At 40.7% G+C, this 27,759-nt stretch overlaps 1 protein-coding gene across 1 annotated transcript; it reads right to left on the bottom strand.

Moving 5' to 3' along the window:
- LOC108788980 (octapeptide-repeat protein T2-like) lies at positions 1–27,759 on the bottom strand. The gene is made up of 2 exons (XM_018558893.1): positions 27,700–27,759; positions 1–612 (listed from the first exon to the last, which is right to left on the bottom strand). Exons 1-2 carry the CDS (start codon positions 27,757–27,759, stop codon positions 1–3), a joined length of 672 nt encoding a protein of 223 aa, XP_018414395.1.

The raw sequence follows: 27,759 nt of genomic DNA, 5'->3' as shown, positions 1-27,759 counted from the left end.
TCATGAATACCCTTCCTCTGGCCTCAGCGCCCATATTGCCTCCCTGTGGCCTTGGCGCCCGTATTCCCTCCCTCTGGCCTCGGCGCCCGTATTCCCTCCCTCTGCCCTCGGCGCCCGTATTCCCTCCCTCTGCCCTCGGCGCCCGTATTCCCTCCCTCTGGCCTCGGCGCCCGTATTCCCTCCCTCTGGCCTCGGCGCCCCTATTCCCTCCCTCTGGCCTCGGCGCCCGTATTCCCTCCCTCTGCCCTCGGCGCCCGTATTCCCTCCCTCTGCCCTCGGCGCCCGTATTCCCTCCCTCTGCCCTCGGCGCCCGTATTCCCTCCCTCTGCCCTCGGCGCCCGTATTCCCTCCCTCTGCCCTCGGCGCCCGTATTCCCTCCCTCTGCCCTCGGCGCCCGTATTCCCTCCCTCTGGCCTCGGCGCCCTGACGCCCGTATTCCTTCTCTGGCCTCGGCGCCCGTATTCCCTCCCTCTGGCCTCGGCGCCCGTATTCCCTCCCTCTGGCCTCTGCGTCCGTATTCCCTCCCTCTGGCCTCTGCGCCTGTATTCCCTCCCTCTGGCCTCTGCGCCTGTATTCCCTCCCCCTGGCTTCGGCGCCAGTATTCCTGGCTTGCTGCGATACATGGGCTCAGGACTGGTTTAGCCTGTGCTAAAATAGCAACGCACGTACAGCCACATTTCACGTTCGTCAATCAATCAATAAACTTGATTATTCAAGATGGCATTGACCCCCTGCCAGACTACTGAAGCCCTGATGCATTTCATTCTGTTAAAGGGCTCATCATGGGTCTCTCCAATTAACAGGGTGATCATATCAGGGCTTCAGAATTAAGGAAGGCCTTCAATGTCATCTTGATTAATAATGGTTATTAAACATCTTGCTCATTTGGAGTTCAGCTGTACATGCTTTGCTATTGGAGGAGATGGGATAAAACCTTGAGTTGGCTGGCAGCTATGGCTGGGGGATTATTGAATTTGGAGTGAATACCCTATTGATTTGATTTACAAATGTTTGGATTATATTACCTTCCATTAAAGTGACATTCAAAAATGTTTTTCCCTCCCCCCAATGTTAATGTCAGCACTTACCTTAACTGATGTTTCTTAATCCGATCTTCTTCTTTCCGGTCCTTTTTCATCTGTCCCTCCAGCGCTGCGGCGGGTTTCCGATCCAGCGCTGACTCCTCTGTGCTTGCTGGCACTTCCTGTCCCATGCTGTCTGCATGCGGGTGCACGCGTCCATAGACTTACCTTGTGTCTCTCCTCGCGTCCCGGCCAAAAATGTGAACTGCTCATGCGCCAGCCCCAAGATGCTTTGCGGCCACCCGAGCATTTTCACATTTTCGGATGGGAGCCCGCGGGGAAGACACATTTTCAAATCGTTTTTTTTAACACTTTTTGCATATAGCCATTGCTTGCTAGCAGTAGATATATGCAAAAAAAAAACGGAGGGTTTAATAACCCTTTTAAATGTAGGACTCTGTCCAGTCAGTTGTATGATTCAAAGTATTGGATAGAAGATCACCAGCACTCACAAGGTTCAAAGTGTACATTTCCGTACTTCTTTATTGAACATGCGTCATCAAAGCCAATGTTTCGGGGGCCACGCAGGGCCCTGTCATCAGGGCAACATAGTGGCTACGTCACTATGTCGCCCTGTTGAAGGGATCCTGCGTGGCTGCTACTTCATTATGTCACCCTGATGAAGTATGAAAATTTACACTTTGAACCTTGTGAGTGCTGGTGATCTTCTATCCATTACTTTAAAATTATGTGGTGCCATCCGTGTTATGGCTGTGAGCACCACTATTGTGTGAGGTTAAAACGCTGCATGGAGTGCAGGTGATCTACTACAACACTACATGTAGTCCTGAGATTCACACAACTCTTCCAAGCACACGACACCCTTATTGTCCATTGTACTTTTTTGGGTTCCTATGTCACCTGTCCGATCATTGGTCAACTCTCCAATGTGATTTCATAGTCCAGTAATGAAGCAAGTGACACAGGTAGCTGACATAGGGAATAGTGGTTTCACAGGCATGTGGCAGAGGGGTGTAAATCACAGGCATGTGGCATAGCGGTGTAAATCACAGGCATGTGGCATAGGGGTGTAAATCCCAAATATGGCTGGGCAGAAGTGCAAACCTTTTGGCTGATATGCCATTTTACACCATGCTTATATGTAGCCATTTCCCCCGGAGCTCCGCTTTCAATATTTCTTTTGAATTAAGTAGTTTTAGGTGGGAAGGCCGTGCGCAACGACAGCAACTAATCTGACTGAAACGTTTGTCTTCATTTGAATACAGTACATTGAAATATGATTGCTCCAGATCATATGCTCCTTGCTTTTTGCACTGCCTTGCTAAATAACATGTCATTGTTATAGGCCATGTCTGATACTGACAGCCAGCAAGAACAAGCAAAGACAGCGGCATTAAAGTGCAGACTGAAATCTCCCCATTCATACTCTTATGCTGGAATATATTTAGTATCTGCTATATTTTTACCATAAGGCAGCAGTAAAAATGTTTCACAGTGATCATAAACCATCTGTACGGTCAGGAGTTTAAAATGATGAATAAAGTGCAATAATAGTTATTTTGTAACTGTTATAAACTTATCTAGACATAGAGAAATATGAAAATGATTCAAGGACCAAGATCTGTACAGAAGCCAACACCGAGCAATAGGTTGGAAAGTAAATCTCCATATTCTACATGTATCTAACTGCTGACCAGCCTATTGCTGTAAGTGCTCAACAGATGCAACGAGAATATCAAAATAATAGCCGTGGATATCCTTCTGTAGGATTACTGCACAGGAAGAGTGTTTACAGTATCACTTCCCAGTGCACTACATTAGAGAGACCCTGTCGCCAGACCATTTGTTTCAACAAACATTTACCCTTAAGGGCATATGTGCATTTCAATGTATTGTATTTGTTATTTACCTCTAAAGGTTTCCCCTGTGTAGACATTCAAAAGGCCTGAGACTGTTGTTGGGCACCACCATCTTGGATGTGATGTCAGCAGTTCCAGCAGACTCCGCTGTCACTCAAATGGCACAATTTGCCTTCACTATGTAGGGAGGTGAAGGAGCTGGGCCAGCTCAGAGAGTAATTAGACACTCCCACAAGAGGAGAGGGCTATGACATGCAAGGTGGGTGTGACCTGTGCTAGGGAATCAATGCTTTCTGTAGCAGTCAAATGTTCTGGCACCTTCAAAGGCAAGTCAATCAAAAATCATTTATATAAAGCAGAAGCACTGCAAGTACGCATGAAAAATATTTGATCTGTGCTCGTACCTGCAATTTTTTAAGTTGGTGACAGGGTCTCTTTAATGTCACGCTCTTATAATGAAAGCTCTCTTCTCCTGAATTTGTTTTCATCTATCAGTGTTTAAAACTCCTTAATGTAAACCATTTAATGACACTAATATAATGTATGTTTATTAACCCTTAAAGCATAGCTCCATCTGATGGTGAAAATTTGGTGAGGGGGGGTTTCTGTGTAAGCCAGAGGTGCTGATTACCCGCCTCTGAGTTGCCAGTCGTTGCCTCTGCCTAGCACAGAACAGAAGTAAAAGGGGTGCATTTATAAATCGCTTGGCAACTGAGTTTCCCAGTGCATTATGGCCACTAGATGGAGCTGAGGAGCATTGGAACTTCCTCGGGTCCATCTAGTGGCACTGCAAATTATATTTGCTGTGGCAACAGTTTATAAATACACCCCAGGGTGTCCAAAGTGATCGAGGTTCCCCATTATGGTATAGAAGAATTATACGGGGGCTTTCGCGGATTTGGTAAATGGCAGAAGAGCTGCAGCGGACCTCAAATCAGTTTTTGTCTACAGGTCCGATTTCACTCTCCCAGATAGACATCATGATTTAAGGATAATTGTCTTTGTGTTTGTGATTAATTGTCCTGTGAAGCTGAATGCTGCATCAAAACAATAGAACCACTAACAGATATTTTTGTGGGTCTGCAAAATGCTATCTGCGTTCATTTGTTCACATATCAGCGAATGGTGAACAACACACAGGACATCAATATTAAGGTGTCTAAGCTGAAAATGTAGCAGAAGAAAACAGTTTATTTTAAAATATGGAAAAATGGCTTTTAGAGGGTCAGCCCTGGCTAGCTGAAACTTTGACTGCTGATTTAGTAGTAGTACCCTCCCATCTCTATGCTCAGGATCCAATGAGAGCGCCATCTGTAGATGATATTTAGTATTACACCCTGAGGTTTTATATATAATGAAGTGCTATGAAAAATGTAGTTTTCCACATTTTACTTTACCCTATCAAATGGCAGTTTAAAGTTGGACTTCAGTTGGATATAAAATACACAAATGATTGCAGTGTTCATTATCTGAATTCAACTTCATTTTAATTGCTCGCAATCCTCTATACAGCAGAACTCAGACTGGGAGCCAATTAGGTGTACTGCATGCAAGTGTGAGGGATGACCTCACCAGTCTGCTGCTGCTCATTTGCTGTCCAGTCATGAGACTGGGGATGTAGCAAGGGCATCACTGTATGATGTTATCATTAGTGATGTGTTAAGTCTGTGGATCAAAGTGCAGGTAAACTGGCTCTTGTGTGTGTATTTAAATGTTTGCCTGGCGTTCAGCTTAAAGGATAACTGTACTTTCTGTATTGTGTTTGGAAAAACACCCGCTCTACCGCCTGCAGCTTCCCAGAGCAGGTTTACATTCCACTGCACTGCCTAGGAAGCTACTATTGGCCACCAGTAGAGGGTGCTTTTGGAATATGGGAGAAGGTAATAGACTAACGCTGGGTACACGTGGACGGCAGGCTGAACGATAAAAAAAGTGATAGATTCCTCCATCCACACTAACTCTGGGGATGGATGAATCTTCTGCTGTGTCCGCTGTCGGAATACCCAATCAGCTGCAAGCACTGTTCACCCAACAATTTTCCAAAATTTCCCTTCAACAAAAGTAATTCTAACAATCAACTTTGTCAAGGAGATCGGGCCACCTACGGATCGAATTTCAATTGATTCCTGATGCATTGGTTGAAATTCAATCCGTGTGTACCCGGCTTAAAGCTTCCTGTTTATTGTGTTGTCACATAGAAATGATGTCAGCAGATAAAGGACTGCACTGATAACCCCAGTTATCCTTCAAGTATTTCAGTTTTTTATTTTATTAATTTATAATCTTGGCATTAAAAAAAAAAATTGTCCTAGTCGTCCTATTTAGCTAGACGATGAAATGTGTGATTCAGTTGGAAGTTGAGGATAATAACTGAGATTTCTTGTATAGCTTTGTCCATACCGGTTTCCAGGTTGCTGCGTAAAATGTTGTCCATAAATCCTTCCAGGTGTTGGTTTAGCGTTTATTTTCTTCCAAATCAAGGTCATGATAATTTGCCAAGGTTTTCTTTTAGAATTGAGTTGTTGATCTTTGATGATCTCCTCCTGCAGGGGAGGATTATCAAGCTGGTTTATGAAGTAGTTTGAAGTGCTGAGTCAGCACAATTAGGACATGAGTACTGTACATTGCATATATAGGAATGTTTGTGATATATCTCAGCAGGCAGTCTTCTACAAGGCAGCAAACTGCTAATGAATAGCCAGCAGAAAGATAAGGTTACTGAAGGTCTAGCTACCTCTGCCTTTTCTTAATCCCTTGTTATTGTAAACACGTAGCTGGTACTGTGCCATTGTGGTCACTAAACCAACCTCGCCTTCTTTCTTGGCTGTAACAGCCATTGTGAACTTCTAAACCAGTCTCACCTGTTGGCTTGGCCAGCCATTGTGGGCTGCTAAACCAGTTTCACCCTCTTCCTAGGTTTTGCTGGCATTTTGTGGGCTACTAAACCAGTCTCTCCCTCTTACTAGGCTGTTCCAGCAATTGTGGGCTACTAAACCAGTCTCGCACTGTTCCTTGGCCATGACAGCCATTGGCTGCTGCTGATCCAGTTTCACCCTCTTCTTAGGTTATACCAGTCTTTGTGGGCTACTAAACCAGTCTCACCCTGTTCCTTGGCTATGCCAGTCATTGTGGGCTGCTAAACCAGTCTCACCTACTCCCTAGGTTATGTCATCCTTTGTGAGCTACTAAACCAGTCTCACCCTCTCACTTGGCTGTTGCAGCAATTGTGGGCTGCTAAACCAGTCTCACCCTGTTCCCTGGCTATGACAGCCATTGTAGGCTGCTAAACCAGTCTTACCCTCTTTCATGGCTTTACAAGCCTTCGTGGGCTTGTAAAGCCATGAAAGAGGCTGTCTCACCCTGTCTAAACCTGTCTCACCCTGTTCCTTGGCTATGTCTCATCCTCTTCCTTGGCTATTCCAGTCATTGTGGGCTACTAAACCATTATCATTCTCTTCCTTGGCTATGCCAGACAATTTTTATAGGTTTTAGTATATGTGAACCCTGTAGATTGTTAAATATCCTAGAGTAGTGCAGGCAGGTTTTAATTATATTTTAAAATGTTCTATATGCAGAGCCATGGCCAAGGGGGGCTGAAAGCTGCAGCCAGTGATGTCGCTGTCGGGGCCACTACCAGGCTTTTGTGCAGCATTTTCCTGGGAGAGTTGGTGCCCCATGTCACACCTTGTAGCCCGATGTCAGGAAATTATTACGGGAACTGCAGGCACACTGTGTGCATGCTTTAGCTCTAAAGCAGGATCGCACACAACGGGCTGACAATGCTACCACAGAATAAGTAGCCTTTGGTTAGTGCTGTCACCCTATCACAGGGATAGAAGAAAACTGGTAGTAACACCAATTTTTCTTGGATTTTTTGATAACATTACTAAAAAGGCTTACATCGTATCATGGTATTTAATAAGTACAAAGGAAGCTACTTATTAAAAAAAAAAATGGGCTTTTCATACACTTTATTAGCACATGGCAGCGAGCAGAGGTGTGCAAAAAAACATGGTAAATTACTAATCCAGCTGACAGTCTTTGGAATGACGGTTCCTGGTTGATTGCACTAGCTCACTGCACTATGTACACAGAAATGGAACTTTTGTGTCTTTATAGTTGTAATATCTCCAATCTACGTATTCCGCTGTTAAAATGACTGGAGGAATTAAGTACGTATTCACATTTAGAGAATTTAACAAATGTTCGTTGTATTTTTCTAGCAAAAGATAACTGGTAGCTGTTTTAAATGTTGATTTTTCTTGGCCAGTTGCCCAAAGACGTGCAGTAGAGCTAATATATCAAATGCCCATCGCAGGAATGCAGATGCAAGTCTAGTTCTGCGCATTCCTAACATAGGGCCTTAAACATTCTTTTTATGTAGACTCTATACCCTTTTTTTACAACCAGATCCTTATATTTCATAGCTTATTTATTTAAAACATCAAAAATAAAAACTATATAAATATATATTCATGTACAGCAGATAAAATATATTAATTTTCTTTTAGCATAATCTATAGCATTTTATTACATGCATTGGGTAAAAAAAACAACAAAGGAACCACAAAACAACTAAAGGTTCTCTTTTTTTCTATAGGATCATCTAGCCAAAATATAGCACTATTAAAGGTTGTTTTTGTCCTTTATATTATATCACTAGTTGTTTAGTTTGCATTGTTTATTGGTTTGAAAGGGTCTTTCATACCGCTTTTCCATCATTGTTGTAAGTGTTTTTGTTTTTGCTACGATAACGTAAGTTTGGATTTTTTATGTTTTCTAGCTTTATTAGCAACGCACACAAAAGTAGCAACACTAATTGTACATCAGAAACGACTGTTTGAGAAGACCGGTACTGGCCAGCCTATGGCCTACAGTCATAAAAATGATCATATGGTACCTTTTTTAAAGGTCCTTGGAATTTCAGCAAACCTCAGATGTCTTTATGATGTAACTGATTACACCCCTGCATTTCTAAAATGTGTGTAGCACAGTTTTCAAGAATAATTCCCCCTGAAAATGTAATGTTGTGTGGGATCTGCTGAGTAAAATCCTCCACTTACCTTGATGGCTTCTGCACAGGGATCAGTTACATGTTACCTAGTATAGAGTGATGTAGTCCGATCCTCCCTAGGGAGAACCCGGGTTCACCCTGAACTGTACCTCTGTGAACTGTACCCACTTCCTGCAATGTAGTGTTCAGCACCTGAGCAGCCAGTCACCAGGTGGGTGTGTCTGGTCCCATTCGACTAGACACTTTCCAAAAGTCTGTTTCAGATAGAATTTTTTTTTCTCAAGTAGCTGATAGGGATCATTATCTGCAGGTAGCACCAGGCCCCCATGGTACTTGCTGTTGTTGTACAGCTTCACTATTGATTCACTTCATTGATTTCATTCTGCTCAGAGGGTTGCCGTTGTGTCCAGTCGATTTTTTTGTAAAGTCCACGACACAATCACATGTGATTTCCATGATTTTTGTTAAGATGATCATTCCCTTAGAGGGGGGTTGTTGATTCCAAAAATGTTCTTGTATTGAAGATCTCTTATGATTACATGTGGAACTGACTATGCAAGATGTATCACTTATACTCAAAATCATAGGGGAAAAAAAAAAAAAAACCTTTTTTTGTATCTGGTAACATTTTTTGGAGCTCTAAGCTACTATTTGGATTATTAGTATATTATAAACAGTGTGTTCCAAAGCAAACAATTCATTCTTAGTGCTTTTCAGTCACATGATCCAAAATCTCCTTGTAGCTCTAGCTTTACCATAGACCATGTATTGCTATACATTGCGGTAATGTGGTAAAATGCACGATAAGGCAATGCAGAGGTCTAAATGGGGCCTCAGGCTAACCACAGCATGAAGTGTTTGTCACCAGATGGCTCTGACCGTTATCTAATTGGGATACAATTGTATGTCTGTGGACATAATGGGATTGATGCTTCAAAATGTATTTTCCAGAACAATCATTATTGGTTCCCAGACCACCCAACAGTCATCACATTTCACATCGCATGTCTAACCTTTCTTTCCCCATGGGCAGTCGTAGTGGTCATTTTTATGATTGGTAGCTTCAGAATTCAAGCAGAAGAACTATGAAACCCTGGACGTTGTGAGACTTGTGCAGAGACATGCAGTCTCTTCTTGAACTGCAATGGCAAGAGTATATGGTGTGCTTTTACTCGCCCGATCCCACTGAACCCCAACATTTTCAATCTTGAGGTTAATTGTGATGTTATAAGGAAATGGTCTCTGCTTTAATCTGCATGTTGTGAAACGTAACTATTCTAACACAACTTTTTGCACTCCGGCTATCGTGTTTGCTATGGACTTGAACGATGCTTTAAATATATGCAAATCGACTGCTGAACTCATTTTAAAATGTAGCAATATTTTGTATGCCTGTGTCCTATTCTGCCAATGTAAATGGTAGCATTTCCTGTGGTGGAGTGAGCATTGTATAATTAGATTGTCAATGACATGGCTTTTGTTTAGAGAATGTGACCTGGCCATGCCTTATATATGACTGTTACCACTATGGATACCAGCTGTCACCAGCATTTATGTATTTAAGACTGGGTAAGATTTGTGCCTGTAAAGATGATTTTAGACTTGGCCACATTTAATGATGCTTCTTTTTATTTTTAATGATCAAGATTAAAGGCTTGATCATTAAAAATAAAAAGAAGCAGAGGTAAAATAGAGGTGTTGCCCATAGCAAACAAGTTGTTAGTGTCAAAAAGATAAACATCAGATTTATCCAGTCCTCCTTGAACTTGGTGGATAAAACGAAAACGCAATTTCATGCAAGACTTAGTTTTATTATATACATTATAGTGAGGGCAATGGGAAAGCAACAGGCTCACTTTAATATCTCCCTCCCCAGCTGTACATACTTGCCTATCCTTCTCTGCCCTCCCACTATGTGCTACTGCAAGGCTTCTCTGTTGACCACCATGCTACCCTTATTTCTTTTTTTTTCTCAATTGTTTTATCTTCAATGATCTCTCCACAATAAATTATAACTTGTATTGGAAGAATATGAGCTTGGATATGTTTGTTTTGGACAACAAAAGCTGCCAACATACAGGCAGCCAAGTGATCTTTCTAAGAAAAGATCTTTCTATGAACATGCATATTTGATTTTGGCAGAATTGCACCTTTGTGCCTATAGAGGAGGAAAGGGGGAGCACTGTGTCCGCTGGCCAGTCTTGGGGGAGGGGGTTAATTGTGATCAGCCAGGAAACCTATCTTGGCCAATCAACTTGGCGAAGCAAATAGCAGCTAGGAAGTGTCAGGGCTATAGATGAGCCTATATACATGCAGATGTTCCTAGCTGGAATAATATCCAATGTGTGCAGGCATCTGATATGTTCTCTTTCCTCCTACTAAACTATTGGTGGAGGTGTTTGTTTATGCTTGTTTCTCATATACTGAGTAGTTCCAAATTGCTAAGGGCAACACATTCTTATTTTCTCTCATTGGTCACCACTGTTATGGCATTCTGACCTTTTGACCCATGTCCACTTTCATTAGGTTTATAGCAGTCCTTGTATATCCTGGAGCACCGGGAAAAGCAAAAGTCCAAGCTCCTAATTCAAAGGTTATCAGTAACATTAACACTCAAGAATATTAACGCATGTTTCCTAATAAATTGGCACCGAAGCCAGTGTAAAATAATTATTTGCTTGAGATCAGCATGAGGTAATGCCTGTTTTATAATACAATAAGTGTTTTTGCTGCCACAGAGGTTTGCAAGTTGTTGGTGAGTCTCCATGTTTAAAAGATTAGATACAAATCTGCTATTAGCACTTGACTTAGTAATTGTAGTAGATCAAGTCTGCATCAAACTAAAAACTGAGGGTTCATGTAAAAATGAACCATTTGGGCAACTCATTATCTTTTGTATTATTTGTAGTGTATGGTTCATGTGATGGTTGTCATGTAATTTAGTCTTTTGGGCGTAATAAATAAGGCAATGCAAAGAGCAACAATGTTGGGTATAATGCTGTAACCTGTAGCCACCTGTCAAAAATGATGAACAAACTGAACTGACTACATAATTCTGAAATGTGATTGGCTGCTGTGGGTTACTGCACTGTGCACATCTTAATTGCTTCAGTGAACAAGCTTTACTTGTGCTTTACACCCCTTCTTTTTTTTTTTTTAAAGGTCTGTCCATCCAATACTGATATGTTGGTTAACAAACAATGCTGGCTGAGTTGTCCACTGGCTTCCGATATATGTTGTCCACTCCTGTGGTAGGGCCCACCAAATATATACCACTTCTCCCTGAAGACATGGCATCTGACTTCCCTTGTTGCACAAGAGGAATCATAATCCCCCTGCTGCAATCTCCTCAATGCCATGGTTCACTTTTAATCTTCTAAACTGAAGCTGGTCTTGTATAGTAGATGCCTGAAAATGCCTTATAAAACCTTATAAAGCTCCCTGGGAACTCCAATATGCAGACAGTATCTTCAGGTTCCAAGGTGCATTTAGCCCAGAGTCTTATTGTTGGTCCTTATCTGGTTAACTTCACTGACCTGAAGAAGTGGGACCAATAACAATTTCAAGTGAAACTGCTATTTGCTTAAGAGTGCTCCCTAGGCTTTGGGGACTCTACAAGTTTCGTGACAAATGGTCATACATGAAGGTATCTTTAGATTACTGCTATACGTGTCTGCTTGCAGTTCAGGGAATTGAAAGTGATCACAGGTTCACTATAATGTTACAACAATGATAAAGTCACCCCTGTATGAAACGGCCATGACAGGTGGGTGGAGCTAGGAACCTTATCCTGTGGCAAACTATGCTTCGGGTGGACTGACCTTTTAACTTTCGCTTAGCGTTTCTCAGTGTCTTTGGTGCCCTTTGTTTGAACTGCATTTAAACATTAGCTGAGTACAGATCACACTCTAGTCTCTTGCCATATAATAGATATGTTAGAAAGAAACAAGATGTTAGTCAACAAGTCAACCACAAAAAAATATTTTACAACACCAGTCATTACGAAGGCAACATACACTTAAAATATATTTAAAGAAAAGTACACGCATGTCCTTGCAGGCATTCAAATTCGTCTAACATGCTGTAATGACTTTTGCCCCTGTGGTGGTGCTCTGAGTTTTATATCTCCCAAGTCTATTGAAATTTTAGTCGGTAAATGGTATGCATGCTAAGCCTATTAGAGGGTAAGTAATTTTAATCAATCTTTGCCAATTATTAGCCTGTATATGGGGACCAAGTGACTCCCCACTGGATTATAAATCGGAGGAATAGAAAATCCATTTTGCACAATACTTAGGTCTGGATCTGATGCGTTTTCATGACTTTTGTATCTAGCTCTAACCATTTAGGGAAGATTTGGTCTTTCCTGTAACGAGATCATTTGTGGATCCAGCTACCCACAGGTTACCTAACCCAGTAGCTGCAGATATGGCTGGATTTGAGGGAAATGTTTACATATTGGATGCCAGTTGTCTGATATCTGTGATTTTAACAGGCTTGGACAGCAATCGGTTTATCTGTAGATAACACTGGATGGCTTCAGGAACCTCCATAATTTGGCGCCAAAATGTCAGCTAGGTTGACATTTTTATTACAAAGCGTATTATTTTATATCCGTGCAGAGATAAGAATGCTGTATATGATGGAACATTGGCATGTTGTAGATTGAGGAATCTGGAACCAAAAACATATTCTGACTCTTATGATTAGTTTTTGGCATCTGACCACCAGCTAGTTTTCAGAGAAGAAGGCTGTGCTTCCTGGTAATTCTTGTTTCACAGCAGCCAGTATCTTTATCATTCCCTTATGTAGCATTGGGACAAGGAAAGAACAAGAACTGTCCCTTCATTTACTCTGACAGATGAGACTCAGTGGAAAGCCATTGTGAGCTGTGTTTAGCTACTGTACTCCGCTCAGACTGAGGGTGCCACAGACACTGCACAGCATCTTCTATATGCAGCGTTACACTCTTGTCTTTACGTCTCTCTATGTACAATTATTTTGCTCAGTATTATATGTTAAAGACAAATGAATATATTTCCCAAATGGATGTTTTTGTTATAACTGTTTTCCTTCTATAATGCTAATTTGTTGCTTTCTGTATATGTATTTGTAAAATAAATATGCACCGTCAATTTGATGTAAGAAAACTGTCTTCGTATTATGTTTATTTACTGTTGCATTTTTTTTCTTCATATACATTTTTATTGAAATTAAAATATCAAATACAGAAAAAAGACAACGGAAAATTGGAAAAAGGCAATTGCAAAGAAAAGTATGTAAAACAAGGTAGTAGTCAATACATTGCAATTACATCACAGACTGCAGGGTACAAGGCAAACTAGGAAAAGCTGAAACATGTCGGAGGCACCATTTTTAAATGGCAATGAGGAGATCTGTGATACCTTAGGATCTATGACATGATTTTAATGTACAAAATGTTTGGTGTTGATGGCAGCATCAACAATAAACTTTTTACTCTAAACCCCCTAACAAGGACTAGAGGCCAAAAATCAATTAGATACCTTCCTCAGAGACTGTAACATACAGGGGTACAGGTACTCTTAAATCCTTAGACCCCAAGGGACTCATATACACACATGCACGCACTACACACACACACACACACACACACACACACACACACACAAAGGTTGAACACGGTGGGCCTGTGTCTTTATTCAACCTCAAATACTATGCAACTATGTAAAAACGACTATTGTGTCCTTAGCTATTGAAGGCAATAAGGAGAAGACTAAAAGGGTAATCTGATTTCTGATGAACAGCAGACTGTTGCATTTTTTTAAATGCAAAAAGATAGGCATGTCTGATTTTTAAAGGAAACTTGTACTGAGGAAATATGGATCTTTTTCTGATAATACTATTCAATGGCGGTCATGCTTGGCAAGTGGCTTCAGTACTTGCTACTTACTAAATGAATGTTCTGATCTTCATGCTTATTTCAGCTCAGTAAATGAGAAAGTACTGCGGTCCAAGACAGCCAGGCAAGCTGCCTTTTTGGATTGCGACCTCCATATTTCTTTCAGTAACAGTTTCCTTTACCAGAATTTTTACCATGCCAATACATCGCATAAGTCATTGGAAGGCGGGTGTGATAATTACGTGACCTGATTTTCCATTGGATTCGGTCAGATGGAAAAAGTTGGGCTTTTCCCAAAAATACCTGCCAATAATCAGCACAATAGGTATTCTAAATGAAATCATATAGAATTCAGCTGAATGTAGGAAAATGCAAACACTATTCTAAAATAAAGTCATTAAAAAAAAGCAGCACAGATGCTTAGTGGTTAGCACTAGGGATGCACTGATACCAGTGCCAATACTTGGCATCTTCATGAGAACTACCAGGGTTGCAGCGGTTGCAGCTGTGACTTAGCTCTGGCGCTCCACCACTATCCTGAAATCATTAGTCAATATTGTTTTAGAAAAACTGTCACATGAAAAATGTATCAGTACTTGTACTTGCAAAAATGGTATCGGTGCATCCGTTATATATTTATAAAAACAAAATCATACATTAAAACAGAGATGTACAAATCCCAGGAGCTCCGTGTGCTCCTTACGTGACCGCTGTCAGAATCCATAGGAAACAACGGAGAATTCATTCATCAATTCTTGCAAGCATTGATGGAGGAATCTGTTCCTTTTTTTTTTTTTTCCAGCCTGTGGGTTGAAGGGAAAAAAAATAGAACCGCGTATACCCGGCTTTAGACCATGGCTGGACAAATCCCATGTAGAGAATCTTTTAGCTAAGACCTAAATTTTAACGTTTTCTCTAGTTGTCAATGGAGCTGGCTCCTGAATTGTACAGAATAGCTTCTGAATTCCATATTAATTTTAGACTGTTGCCTGTACCAGCCTGAAAAACACTGGGAACCTGGAATCCATTGTCTATGGACACTTGTAAACTCTCCCCCAAAACTGACCCAGTGTCTACAGAGGTATGAAGGTGCTCAGAGATATGACAAGCAACAGACTCGGAATCAGACAACGGACATCTATATATACAAAACGCATGTTCGTCTTTTACTGCAGCTGCACAACAGTTCCATTAATATGCGGCTCTGCTGATATAAAGTGTAATAATATTTTTATTTTCAGACAAGGTTCTCATCAAGCTCTGGCACCAAGACTCTGTACAGTGCCGGCACTGACCTAGGTCATCTTGCTGAAAGACAAAATGAATAATTACGTCAACCTCTTGTTTATGGAAGCCGAATTCTAATGGGAAGAATCTGTTTTCTTACATTTTGTTTCCAAACAAAGCGCTAAACCCCAAATAGAAAGCTTTCAGAAAAGGTAATAATGCCACATTTAAAGTGTAAACAGTGAAACGTTTTTTTGTTTTTGGATAGAATATGGAAGAGGTAGAACCGCTGTCTTTGGTTTTCCTGCCTGTGGCCCATTTGGAAAGGTTTTCACTCACTTTCTAATCCAGTGACAATGTTGTTAGCCGGACAGGAAGTGTTCAACATTTCTTCAAAAGATAGCTACGGTCTAATAATATATATGTGTTCCTATATTGAATTTCCATACATTCTATCCTACTCCTAATGACCATATCCATCCAGATTTTGTAACATTACTCATTAAAGATGCCCATAGGATGTACTTCCTCAATGCACTGACACCATTTCACTCAGCCCTGTGTATATATACTTAATTGTGTAACGGCTCTCACAAAGCCTGCCTTCTGAACTACAACTCAACTTCTGAACAATGTAAGATTATCATTGCTTGTTAGAAGCAATGCATGATGGGACATGTTGTCTTGAGAAATCGAGATTGCATCACATCAAGCAGGAGGTAGCAAAGCACACTGGGAATCCAGGAAGTTGACGAAAGTGATGGGCAGATGGAAGGCAGCACTCACTACATAAAAGGGATTTGATCAAGTAAGCTTTGATTGCATTATCAAAAGCAACTCACGTATGTATTCCTATTACAATGCTGATGTTATAACAGGAGAGGATATGCTGGGACTTGATAGCTCCTTGAGGACTCGTTCACACTGCATCTGTGAATTCATTGCACAGTTCTGTTCAATGAATGCACGGTACCGTGGAAAGCACCTAACAGTGCGGGAGGTGCATTGCGGTGCCTTTCATTTGACTGGCACCCCAAACACACTTGCCAAACCCAGTGTGAATGGGCCCCCTAACAGGGACAAAACAGCATTAGAGGAAACTTATTTTTAGTACAAAGAGGGAAGAATAGAACTTCTGTCAGCTTTTTATTGCTGGAGGAAGAGGGGAGAACAGGATTGTCACAGCAGAAAGATGGAGTCCAGTGCCCTTTCTTTCTGTAAAATCAAAAGCAGCAAAAAGTATCCCAGCACACTCACCAAGCAGCATGCAAAAAAAAACTTCTCACCGCTAAGGTTAAAAACAGAGATTTAGATACACGTCTTCTGCAGAAAATGTGAAAGCCGCACAGCCGTGCCGGGTCACCTCTATATAGTGCGGTCCTAACTCTAAACTATGAGAGTCCCCATCTTGGAACACGTGGCAATTGATGAGTTGGTTTGCCATTTGTTTTGCTTATTCTGTAAAAGGGTTCAAGCAAAATCTGTATATACAGCCAACTAATTTCGCATTTCGGGGCCAAAGAATGTCCCCTGCATCAGGACTTGAAATGTGAGAAGAACCTGAAGACATGGAGGAACAGTTAACAAGCACACGCAGCAGCTGGTTATTGTAGGGTTGCAGCAATACTTTGAGGTGTGTTTTGTTTTTTTTAGAGGGGGTTTGATGATCCCTAACATGATGTGCAGCTAAATAAAAGCTGATCTGCTAATTTGCCAAAGTATTTGCAATTCTGTTCAGCTAACCTTGCGAGCCATGTACTCCTACTAGTCAGTGTATCCATGTCCTCAACATCTACTGCAAATGTACTAACACAGAGAAGAAAGACGGACTTTTGTGGTATCCAAATCACAAGATTTCATAGTTAAAGGAGAACTATGAGGTGAGTGCTTTTCACTCACCTCATAGTTCTAGCCGACCTGTGACAATGAGACTGTCACAGGTCGGCTCAGTAGATCGGGAAGTGAGTGAACACATACCGGCGTTCGCTCACTTCTCGATCCTGTCACAGCTCTCTGCCGTGACAGGGGAGTGGCTGGATCCCCCCCTCCCCGATCTGATCCTCCAGCACTGACTGGTGGAACGGACGGGGGAGGGGCGGGTACAGCTGGCTCTGCCTCTAGATAGGCAGAGCCAGCTGTCACTCACGCAGCTGGGCGGATCCAGACATAATTGTCGGGATCCGCTTCAGCTGCGGCTTAGGGTGACGGGAGGGCGCTAGTTTGTGTCCTCCCGTTAACTTAAGGAGAACTATGGGGAAAAGTCCTAACCCCATAGTTCTCCTTTAAGTACAAAATGTTTATTTACATATTATAATAAAACCAATAATAAGTACAGATTGTAGTTTGTTTTGACTCCATTTCTATAACATGCGTCATATCTATACCAATCCATCACCTATGCATAAATGGTTCTTCTTATGATCTTTTACAAAGTACATCAAACTGTATCTTAGAAGATGTTCATCAAAATTGGTGACCAAATGGAATATCTCGATGTATTTCATGTATCCGTATTCCACTTTTTCAGGAGCCCTGCCTCCTTTCTGTAGTGTCTCAGCAAACTCCACTTGCAACACAGCAAAAAAAATATATATTCAGTTAATTTTAAAAAAGCTGAGCTCTATATCACATACAGCAGAGGTAAATATAACAACAATTGTGCATTGTGGGTGTTTGCAATCATTAGAGAGTACTGATGTTTGTTTGTTTTTTTTAATAATCCGATCTTTACCCTTAGGCTTCCCATACACCTTGCGATCATCGGACAACACTTTTCGTCCGATGATTGAACCGTCGTACGATTTTTGTACGGCGGCCCCATCCTGCCCCGATTATAGCAAAGTTGGATCAGCGGTAATTAGAAGAAAGCACCTGGACGAATTGCGGTAATTGACCGCACATATTTTCATCTGCGCATGTGCAGTGTAGATCGTACAAATTTTGACGCACGGAAACGCCACCAACCTTGCGAAAATTGTACGATCGACCGAAGTTTTCTAACCTGCTGGATAGTCAAAAGTCGATTGTAAAATATTTGCGGTTGTACACTGCCCATCAACCTTACGAATATCGGCCGAAAACGCGATCGCATACGAAAATCTAACGATAATCGTAAGGTGTATGAGCACCTTAATATAGGGCTGAAGGAGGAAACCTCGGCACCCCAGCTGTGATGAATCTACAAATCCCATCATGTCTTTGGAAGTCATTCCTGTGACTGTCAGTCTTGCAATAGTTCATGGGATAAATCCTGTATAATAATATTAATAGTTGCAGTGGGGGAAGAGACAAGTTGGAGGGATTGTTGTGACAGCCAGTCGACTCTGAGGTTCGGGTAAGTATAACTTTATTTTTAACCCTAGGCAAAAACGAGCAGTGAACGCTTACAATGTGGGGGTAGTCCCACTGCAAGGGTTGCTAACATTTTTACCCGGAGTTCTACTTTATATGGACCCATTCACCTTTTTTTGGTGCATTGCCCATTCGTTTTCAATCAGACCGCAACACGCATCCATGCCCCCCCAAAAATGCCTGCGCTTTGCAAGACAATGCATGTATTACGTTGATGTGTTTGAAGGATTAGGTGTGTTTGTTTACCCTGAGCATGTGCATTGGGGTGCCATTGAAAATGAAGGGCAACTTCCCACATCATGCATACAAGGTGAGGGGAGATTTATCAAAACTGGAGCAGACAAAATCTGGAGCAGCTGTACATTACAACCAATCAGCTTTTCTCTTTCATTCTCAAATTTTAACTTAACTGATTGAAGAGAGAAGCTGATAGGTTGCCCTGGGCACCTGTTCCAGTTTTGATAAATTCCCCCCACTGTGTTTTTGTACCGCACATTCACATGTTCTTATCCTATTTAAACACACGTGCATTGAAATGAAGTTTTGCTAAAGAAATGTTAGACCTGAGATCTTTATTATTCACCAAGGTAGATCACCAATATTCAGCCAATCCAATCAATGTGCAAGCAGCTTGTGTTCATCAGCTGCGGTGATTTTCTCTATATACATTCCCTATAGACATTCTGGTTCCCATTTGACTTCTCGCTGTTTTTCCATTTGTATCTTTGCTTGCTTCCTGAACTGACCTCTCTGACTGGATTGCTTTTTGTAAATATCTTGTAAATTCACCTTATCTGTCTGTGATGGTTTTAGCCTTGAATTTAACGAATGTCATTAGATAAAATATAAAGGGAAAGAGATGACGGATTTCCATCAGCACGCTGCATTTCTGCTCATTATTTCTGCAGATGGCACCAGGAGAAACCAAGTGAACTCGCAAAGCACGCGCCAATATTTATTTAATAAGACATTTGTGAACTTGAAGAAGGTTATGCTTAAAGGGGAACACTGATGTGTGTGTTATGCAAGTACACATGAACTATTATTGTAAGGTTTAGATAAAAGCTGATGTGACTGTCACATTTTACTAGCTTGCATTGCCATAGTGTTATCATTCTACATACCGTAGATTTGTAGATTCTCCTTCTAGCAGCTTCTTTTTGTGTTTGTGAGATGGCGCAATGAGAACGCTTGCTGAAATAAAGGCCAGGAGTGAGCTGGGGAATAGGTAGTGGGTGTAATTGCTCCCTTGGGTAAGCAACCTTGAGAGGCTTAGGCCCCGTTCACACCTGACCATTTTGTAGCGCGTCCTACGCTCGACGAACGCGCTACAAAACAGTCAAAAAAATAAATAGCATTGTAGTCAATGCCCTGGTTCCCACCTAGGCGTATTTCCGCCCGTCCCTAACGCCCTACAAAACGGCCCACGCCTGAAAAGGTCCTTAAAGAATGAACTTCACGCCTAAAACGCACCACACCTCTAATGCGCAGGTGAAAATGTAACCTAATATACAATGCTTTCTATAGGCAGCCAAGCTGGTCCTTCAGCTATGGTGAAAAATTCCCGTCATGCATCTGCCTCTGGAGGGCCAAGCCTGTGACTGTTAGAATCTTGCAATGCCTTATGGGATTTGTAGTTTTTCCACAGCTGGGGGGCCGAAGTTATGCCTACTATAAGACATACAGTCCACCAATGAAGAGTATATAGGGGGACGTATAACTGTTCTTAATAGACCCTGCATCCCCTGTGTCCTTTAGATGAACTTCTAAATGTATCTATAAGTGCCCCAAAAGGTCAAAAAATAAAATAAAACTATATGATGTGATAAGCCCAGCATTTATCCTCTCGCCTCGCCTTTCCCCCTCCTGTCCCAAATCATCATTCTTAGAAATAGTTTTTGTAAAAAAAATGCAAGTTGGCATCGGGTATGTTTAGAACCTATAGAGAAAGAAGGTGAGCACTGTAGATGCCAGCCTTTCATGGGGGAAGACATCATTGATGAGCTAGGTAAATCCAGGGCCATCTGTATAATGAGGCTATTGTATCTCTTTGGGTCACATGGGGGGGGGGCAGGCAGAGCGACATGTCTGCTCTGCTGCACAATGTTTGCAGTGTACCTGCTGCCCCCTTTCCTGCCCAACTCCTGGCAACCAGTGACATCACTGGTTGTCAGGAGGCAGAGCTGAGCAGGACCTTCTGACCTCCGGGACACTTCAAACATTCTCTATTGTCTGCAGGCGCATAAAACCCATCTCCAGGCAAATATTTTATGTTTAGGGACTAAAAGAGGCTTACACAATGTCAAATTCAGGTACTTATACTGCTAGTATTGTAAAAAAAATGAGGGTCCATTTATAATGGAGAGCAGCTACCACAGCTTTATAAATGGGGCCCCTAATATTTTATTAGTACAGTATTAAACAGAGCTGCATTAATTTGTGTCTTTTATATCTGTCTGGAGTTCGGATCTAAATGGTTAATGGACACAAAGAAGGGTGGATAAAGCCACATGCTGCCCTAAAAAGGCCACGCCAGTCCTAGATGGAAGGGAAAACACCCAATGCATGTGATAGAACTTCTGTATACAGAGTATAGAACAGACTATGCAGACTCTTCAGCCTATTTGTATAGGTTGGAATAATAGAAACCTTTTATTAATTTTTACTTTTTAGTTTATTGCTAATTCCACCTGTTGTTTTTAGGTTTATAAAAATGTGGCATTCGAGTTGAGTGAAGGGTTTTTTTTCTTTATAAAGTAAAAAACAGTTAGGCTCCTTGAGATATTCCTGTTGGGTTCTCCATATTAAAATTCTGGATTACACCTGATTTAGGGTGGCTCATATTCTAAAACTGCCTACAAACATTGCATTTTGGTCGGCCAGGCGTACATAACCCAGCCACCAAATGATCTAATGTGCTTATGGAAGAGGGAGGGGGAAGTGGGGTGGGTTTTGGACAGGTTGTGAAGGAACCCATAAATGTGCAAATATTGTCAAGTATGATTTGACAGCATTCTGTCTTTGAATTGGTAAATTCTGAAATAGATTAAATAGATTGTTTTTTGCCCTTGTTGAAATCCAGCATAGATAGAAAGGTTGGCCACACTAGATGCAGTGAAAATATTGCTTTTGCTGTTTTATAATCAGGTCTCCTTTCAAGTGAGCATTGCGGAGACAGAGCTGATATGCTCTGGGGTAAACACCAGGCAGCCAGTCGCTGAAGGTGCGCCCCCTTCAAAGCCTCACTAATTGAATACTAAACAGAGATCACAGGCTTCTGCTTCACATCTCATCAACATCCTGTTGAGATGTTAAATAACTCATTAACTACAGCAGATTATCTTGAATTGTAAGCACAGCTTCTCTTTCAAAGGAAGACTTCTGCAAAATGGAGTGCCAATTAGCAAGTTCCTTTGTCCTCCAATGTAGCATATTATCAAGCGATTAGTAAAGAAACCTTAGCTAAATGATCCAAGTCCGAGTGTCATCTCAGCTGCAAAGCCCTCCTCCCCGTAGGATCACATTTCACTTTTCCAGCAATGAATAGGGCCCTGTTCACAAGGCATTAGCTGCCTTAAATACAGCTGGATTAATAGAGCAGGGTTGCTCTGCCCACGTCAGGTAGCCATAATAATAATAATAGTTGTATTAGTAGTAGTTTTCCCAAGCTCCTTTCAAAACATGACCGCTTTCAGACAGTGAGATGAATCTGAAGGTCAGTTATGATAATTGGTTAGTATACGGTTGGCGAACACCAATAATAGGTGTGTTGAAGTCACAATAGACAGTGTAGAAGTCTTCCAATGTTCTAGAAAACACCTCCATTCGAGAAGCTGAAACCATTGAAAGGGTTTCCATCAAAGATAACAATAAGGAGGCTGAGAAAAGATTCTTATTCCAATGTAGTGTACAGTATATCTGGTAGTAAACATTGAATATTAGATTGAAAGCTCTCAGGGGCAGGGCCCTCTTTACCATCTTGTCTTGAATTGTATTGTAATTGTAATGTCTTCCTTATATTGTAAAGCGCTGCACAAACTGTTGGCGCTATATAAATCCTGAATAATAATAGTTACAAAGTTATATCTGTTTACTGACAACTGTTCTTCCAACATATCAGTGCATAGCTATGCAAGTTCATATCATACAACTGGTCATTATCCTGGTGAGCAATACTGTATAAGTTGAAATAACCTTTCTAACGTATTAGACTGGTGCTAAGAAATTCAACAGGCTTGGGTGTCATAGTGTACTCACAGAGATCAGGATCATTGCTTTGATATATACATTGGCAAGATGATTTAATGGTCATCTAATGTCTAGGAGACTCTTAAATCATCTATGGAATGCTCAGCCTTTTAGTTGCCCTAATGCCCTATCTTTACAATGCCGTGTTATTTGTTGACTCCATTATTTAACGCCATTGTATTGGATGACTCCATCATAAAAACATAATATAAATAATTGAATTACAAAGCTGGTTGTTAATAAAGCATACAGAATACAAAACCGCTCATTTGGTCAGCCATACTGCCTCTACCCACTGCAACCAATCAGCAATTCTCTTTCAATGGCACAGCTGCAGTAGTTCATTGAAAGGTCACATTTTATCATTTACTCTTGGTTATATTTGGGTTTGATTGACATTGTAGACTTGTTGCATGAAATTATAGTTATTTTTGGCTAGGTTAGCATTAGTGCCAATGTATTTATATAATACAGCAAGGGTTCTTAAACGTTTTGATTCGAACAACCAAATAGAAAAAATATTCCTGTAGTGGGATCCAACAAGGGAATTATTACTAATATCTAAAAAACCATACAAATAAAAATAGCTTTATATTAAAAACAAACAGGGAGTAAACATATTTCAATTGACACATAGTACAAAACCGAACATTAGCAAAACACAACCACGAAAGCTAACACATTGCCAATAATTATAATTCAAAACAGAGAATAGCTTCCCATGTGTCATTTCAATGCAAATGCTCATACACGAAAACTATTGGAAATGTCAGCGGTGGGTGATGGTGTCATGGAAAAGAACATGTATTGTGTTTTCATCCTATATAAACAATTCATTGACTGTATTGTTTATAGCTTGCATCTTAGATCCTAGGATATGATATAAATCATAGATAAAGAAAGTATGCTATACAACTCCCAACTGATTTCACGATATGTTTACCGCACGTTTTTTGTGGCAACTCATCACAAACACACCCGTAACCTAGTATGAGTTCCAACCCATTCTTTAATACAAGTAATACTGTATTGTGTTTACATGCTGTAGAGCCTCTAGAGCAGGGAAGGTCTACTACTGTCTGTTACAGGGGAGCCACAAAGAAATGCTTTCCTTTGATTTGCTGTTTGGATTGTAGGTGCTAAACACTTTGGCAATTCTAATCTAATGTATTTGATGTAAACTGTTTAGAATAGGAAGTTGTTACTGTCTCTCCCTTGCTATGGTAAAGATGCCGGCTCCAGCCTCCTGGGGAGAGACAGGTTGGTCTATTAAAGGGCCATTTGCATAAGCCACTGAGGGTGACACGGACACAAATTGTCCCAGAATAAACACCTGTCACTGCTTCTATAATCAGCAAATAAACTGTAATGTTACTTTAGCACATATATAATCTGTTTTTCTTCATTAAACCATTTTGCCCGCTCCCCGTGTGATATAGAAAAGTACTCTGTATATGCTGTGGGCCATTCACAGCTGGGCAGATAATTCTGATTAGGATTACTGAGAATAAACTTCAAAGAGGCTCCGCTGATGTGTCTGTGATGTTCTCTAATGTCACGTTAAGTTGGGGAAACTGATCCTTTAGAGATAATGAGACCAGTAGTTCAAGTGTGATTTAGTATTCACATGCATGCCCGGCCACTAAACTGCTATCCAATGTGCTGCATGAGAATGGGGCTTTTCGTCTTCCTGGCATTGTAGTTATTGGGCCCTAAAAGCATGCATGCAGAGAAAAATTGTTGCAGGACCTGAAAGATTATGATGCAGTCTTGTGACAATCTAAGCAAGCATGGCGGAGGCTGCAGGCGCTTATGTATAAAGTGCCAAAGTCAGTGTCAGGCCTATAATATAAATTTCAAATGTGATTACATGATGCAAATGGCCTTTACAACCAGGATCAGGTGGATTGCTTAAATTGATCAGTCTGGGGATGTCTAGACTGGACAGGGATTGCACATATATCTCTTGTCTATAGGCACATTACATTAGATGTAAACCCATTATCAAAAATCTCATATACTCTTCAATATGTTAATGCAATTTCAAATGTAATTTTTATTCTGTTTAAATTCACAGCTTTTATTAAAATAATACCTGTTGATCCTTTAATATAAGTCTTTGTTTAAGTACTTCCTATTATAGGATGACAACGCTTTGTCCTTGTCTTCCAATTGCACCCTGTCACATGCATCCAGTGAATACTATAATTGACCCAGCTGATGCTCAATATGCAGGCATGTTCTGTCTATGTCACCATCAGAAGATCTTCCCTGAGCAATGAAGTGCAGCCATTGCTGGAGTACATATATGTAGAGAGGAAAGAGGCTGGAAATGGTCAACAGCACTGGAATGTAAAAACATGTTTTTCTAAACAAATTAAACTTCTACTTATGGTTTCTAGGTATTGATATCTACTGAGGGTCAGTCTTATTGAATAGAAAAGATACTACACAGCTCTGGTATTTAACATACCAGATCAGCAAAAGCACATCTATAGAATACTTAGTAGTTGATGTTGTGTACTAAGTCATTACAACTTGGATTTTGTTTTGTTTTAGCAAAGTTAAAGGTTCCAGCATACATCCAGGTCTCTGAAATATTTTACTGCAACATAATATAAGAAAGCATTAGTTATAGAACAGTTTGCGTTGAAGGTCGGGAACCGGCTGAGGGCCATAAGGCATAAGAGGTTTGTATGCACCCTATAATAACACCCCATTCCCAGTGTGCCTTATGTAAGAAAACAATTAAAGCAGATAATGTTAAGATGAGGACTGATGGGTTTTAAATGCCCACAAATATAGGAGGGCTGTCAGTGATGGTCATAATCCAACCATCATCTGACACAACTAACAGCCGACACTGTTTTAATCGTCTTTATAAAAAGTACTTGGGCAAATGGTCAAATGGTCTGTTCTCTAATTTAGTTGTGAGCAATGTGATGATTGTGATCGGATATCTAATTTATCTTTAAAACGTCATTCTAAAAATGTCCAACCCAGAAGAATAAAATGTTTCGATAGATATGACATCTCAAGAATGCCATGTGTTGTAATATATGCCTATGTTTGTGGCAGGCCATGTACATGTAGAACATTGTGGACATATCACTACCAGGGATCAGGTAGTGCTTGGCCAGTTTCTGGGAACCTCTACTGCTAAGACACAGAGACGGAGACCTACCGAATGCTAGGTGATATGCAAATAAAACTAGGCAGAGACTTTGGATTAGGATCAGGGGGAATAGACTTCAAAGAGGCTCCGGTGAAGTGTCTGTGATGTTCTCTAATGAACCCAGGCAGACAATGAGACCAATAGTTCAAGAATGACTGGCTATATGTGATTTTATAGTGCTGTAATGTGTAGCCAAGGTTTTGGTATATTTTTGAAATGTGAGGCACACGGACTAACCTTTTTCTACAAAAATAAAGATACAAAGGCTAGCTTATGCTATCAAAATAGGAACACACAGTATATCAGATCTATTTTGTTTCACAAAAGTTCATATTTATGTTATGTACTTAAATACAGCCCTTTATAATAGAATTTTTCTAAACTGAATAGTTTTTCAAACCATGCATTTAGAGGACATTCAGATTGTTTGATTGAAAAGGGATGTTTTATTTCCTGTTTATTCTTTGCACAGGCTCTTGTAGGCACCCCCAAGCACTTGTTTCTCAGGGGAAATAATTAGATATTGGACTAGGTAACCATTAATATCAGAAAATGGTCTCTTGATCCAATGTCTATGGAGAAATAGCTACTCGGAAGGATGAAAAATCTTGCATAATTGCTATTGCTTTTTTTTCCTTTTATAAGATGGCACCAAAGGTGTGAAAAGCATGCCTCGATGCCCTGCCCCATGCAAACTGGCTGATGCCACCACTCATGTGTAGTAAATTGCTGGCCAACACAGATGCCTGGCCTGATGGTAGTCAGATCATGTCTGTACATCCAATCTTCTTTGTGTCTGAAGCCTGTAGCAATTGGACCACAACTGTTCAATGAACGGTAACGGATCTTCCTTTGGATGCATGCACAGCCAGTTGTTGTCCAGACAGCCTAGTTTCAAGTAGAAAGACTGATGGTTCTTTCATGAGAAAAATAGAAAAGATAACCGGCCAATCATTTGGTTCCCCTTAGAAAAGTCTACAGCTGGGATTTTCTACTCAGTACATAAATATGCACAATCCAGAGAGTGCAGCAGGCCAGATCTTTCACCAGCCAAAATAAAAAATATATATTTTAGTGGTTGGATTGGGAAGACATCTGAATAATATTTTTAAGTTTTAAACATGCCAAAGATCTGCTTGTTTTGTCACTTTGGGTAAAACCAGAATGGGCAAACCATTCGATATAGGTCTGCAATGTGCAATGACATTTCTAAAACACATATTTACAATATTGTTCTCTTCTGTAACAAAATGCTACTTTACAGGACTCTGGTTTAGTCTCTCTTATGTGTAGGTCTTGGAGGTGGTACTATTTCTGATCAATTAGATCAGAAATACTGGTATACTGGAAGGAGCCATCTTTAGACTGACACATTATTTATGAATGTTTAGTTTACCAGAATGAATGAGTTGAATGCTGGTTCTGCCTAAAATGGATGGCCCCATTGTGAGTAGGAGACAGGTTCCATACTGTGTCTTGAAAATCAGCTGAGAGCACTGGCTATAATGAATTGCTTTTATTTGCACATCTATTCATGCATATGAATGATGGTTTCCTCAGACAGACGTTGGCTATTTTGGTTATTTGCAGTAGTGATTCTTCTATTTTTCGGTAGACCACACAATGTCTGCAGATCAGCATACACATAGCACCTTGTTTATGTTAGAGTGTTATGGCTTTTCCTTGGATCCTGTTCCACTGTTCTAAATGTTTTTTCTTTTTACAGAGATTCATATTCAAACTGAATTAATGTTGTGATCTCATAGATGTCAATGAAGCTTTTTAAGGTGTACATAGACATTAGATGCTCTTTTTTTACTTTATCGGTAGACATCTTATACCTATAAATCATATGTGTATGACGTTGGATTGAAGTCTTCAGAAACATTGGAAAACCTTACCTGATCGTTGTTTTCCCCCAGTAAGCCAGCAATGGAGGTTTCTGCAGAGCAGCCACTCAT

The sequence above is a fragment of the Nanorana parkeri genome, unplaced genomic scaffold (assembly GCF_000935625.1).
Source record: "Nanorana parkeri isolate BGI_ZX_2015 unplaced genomic scaffold, ASM93562v1 scaffold366, whole genome shotgun sequence".
NCBI classification, from domain to species: domain Eukaryota; kingdom Metazoa; phylum Chordata; class Amphibia; order Anura; family Dicroglossidae; genus Nanorana; species Nanorana parkeri.
Note: the sequence above shows the minus strand (reverse complement) of the source record. Positions and strands in the feature narration are given on the sequence as shown.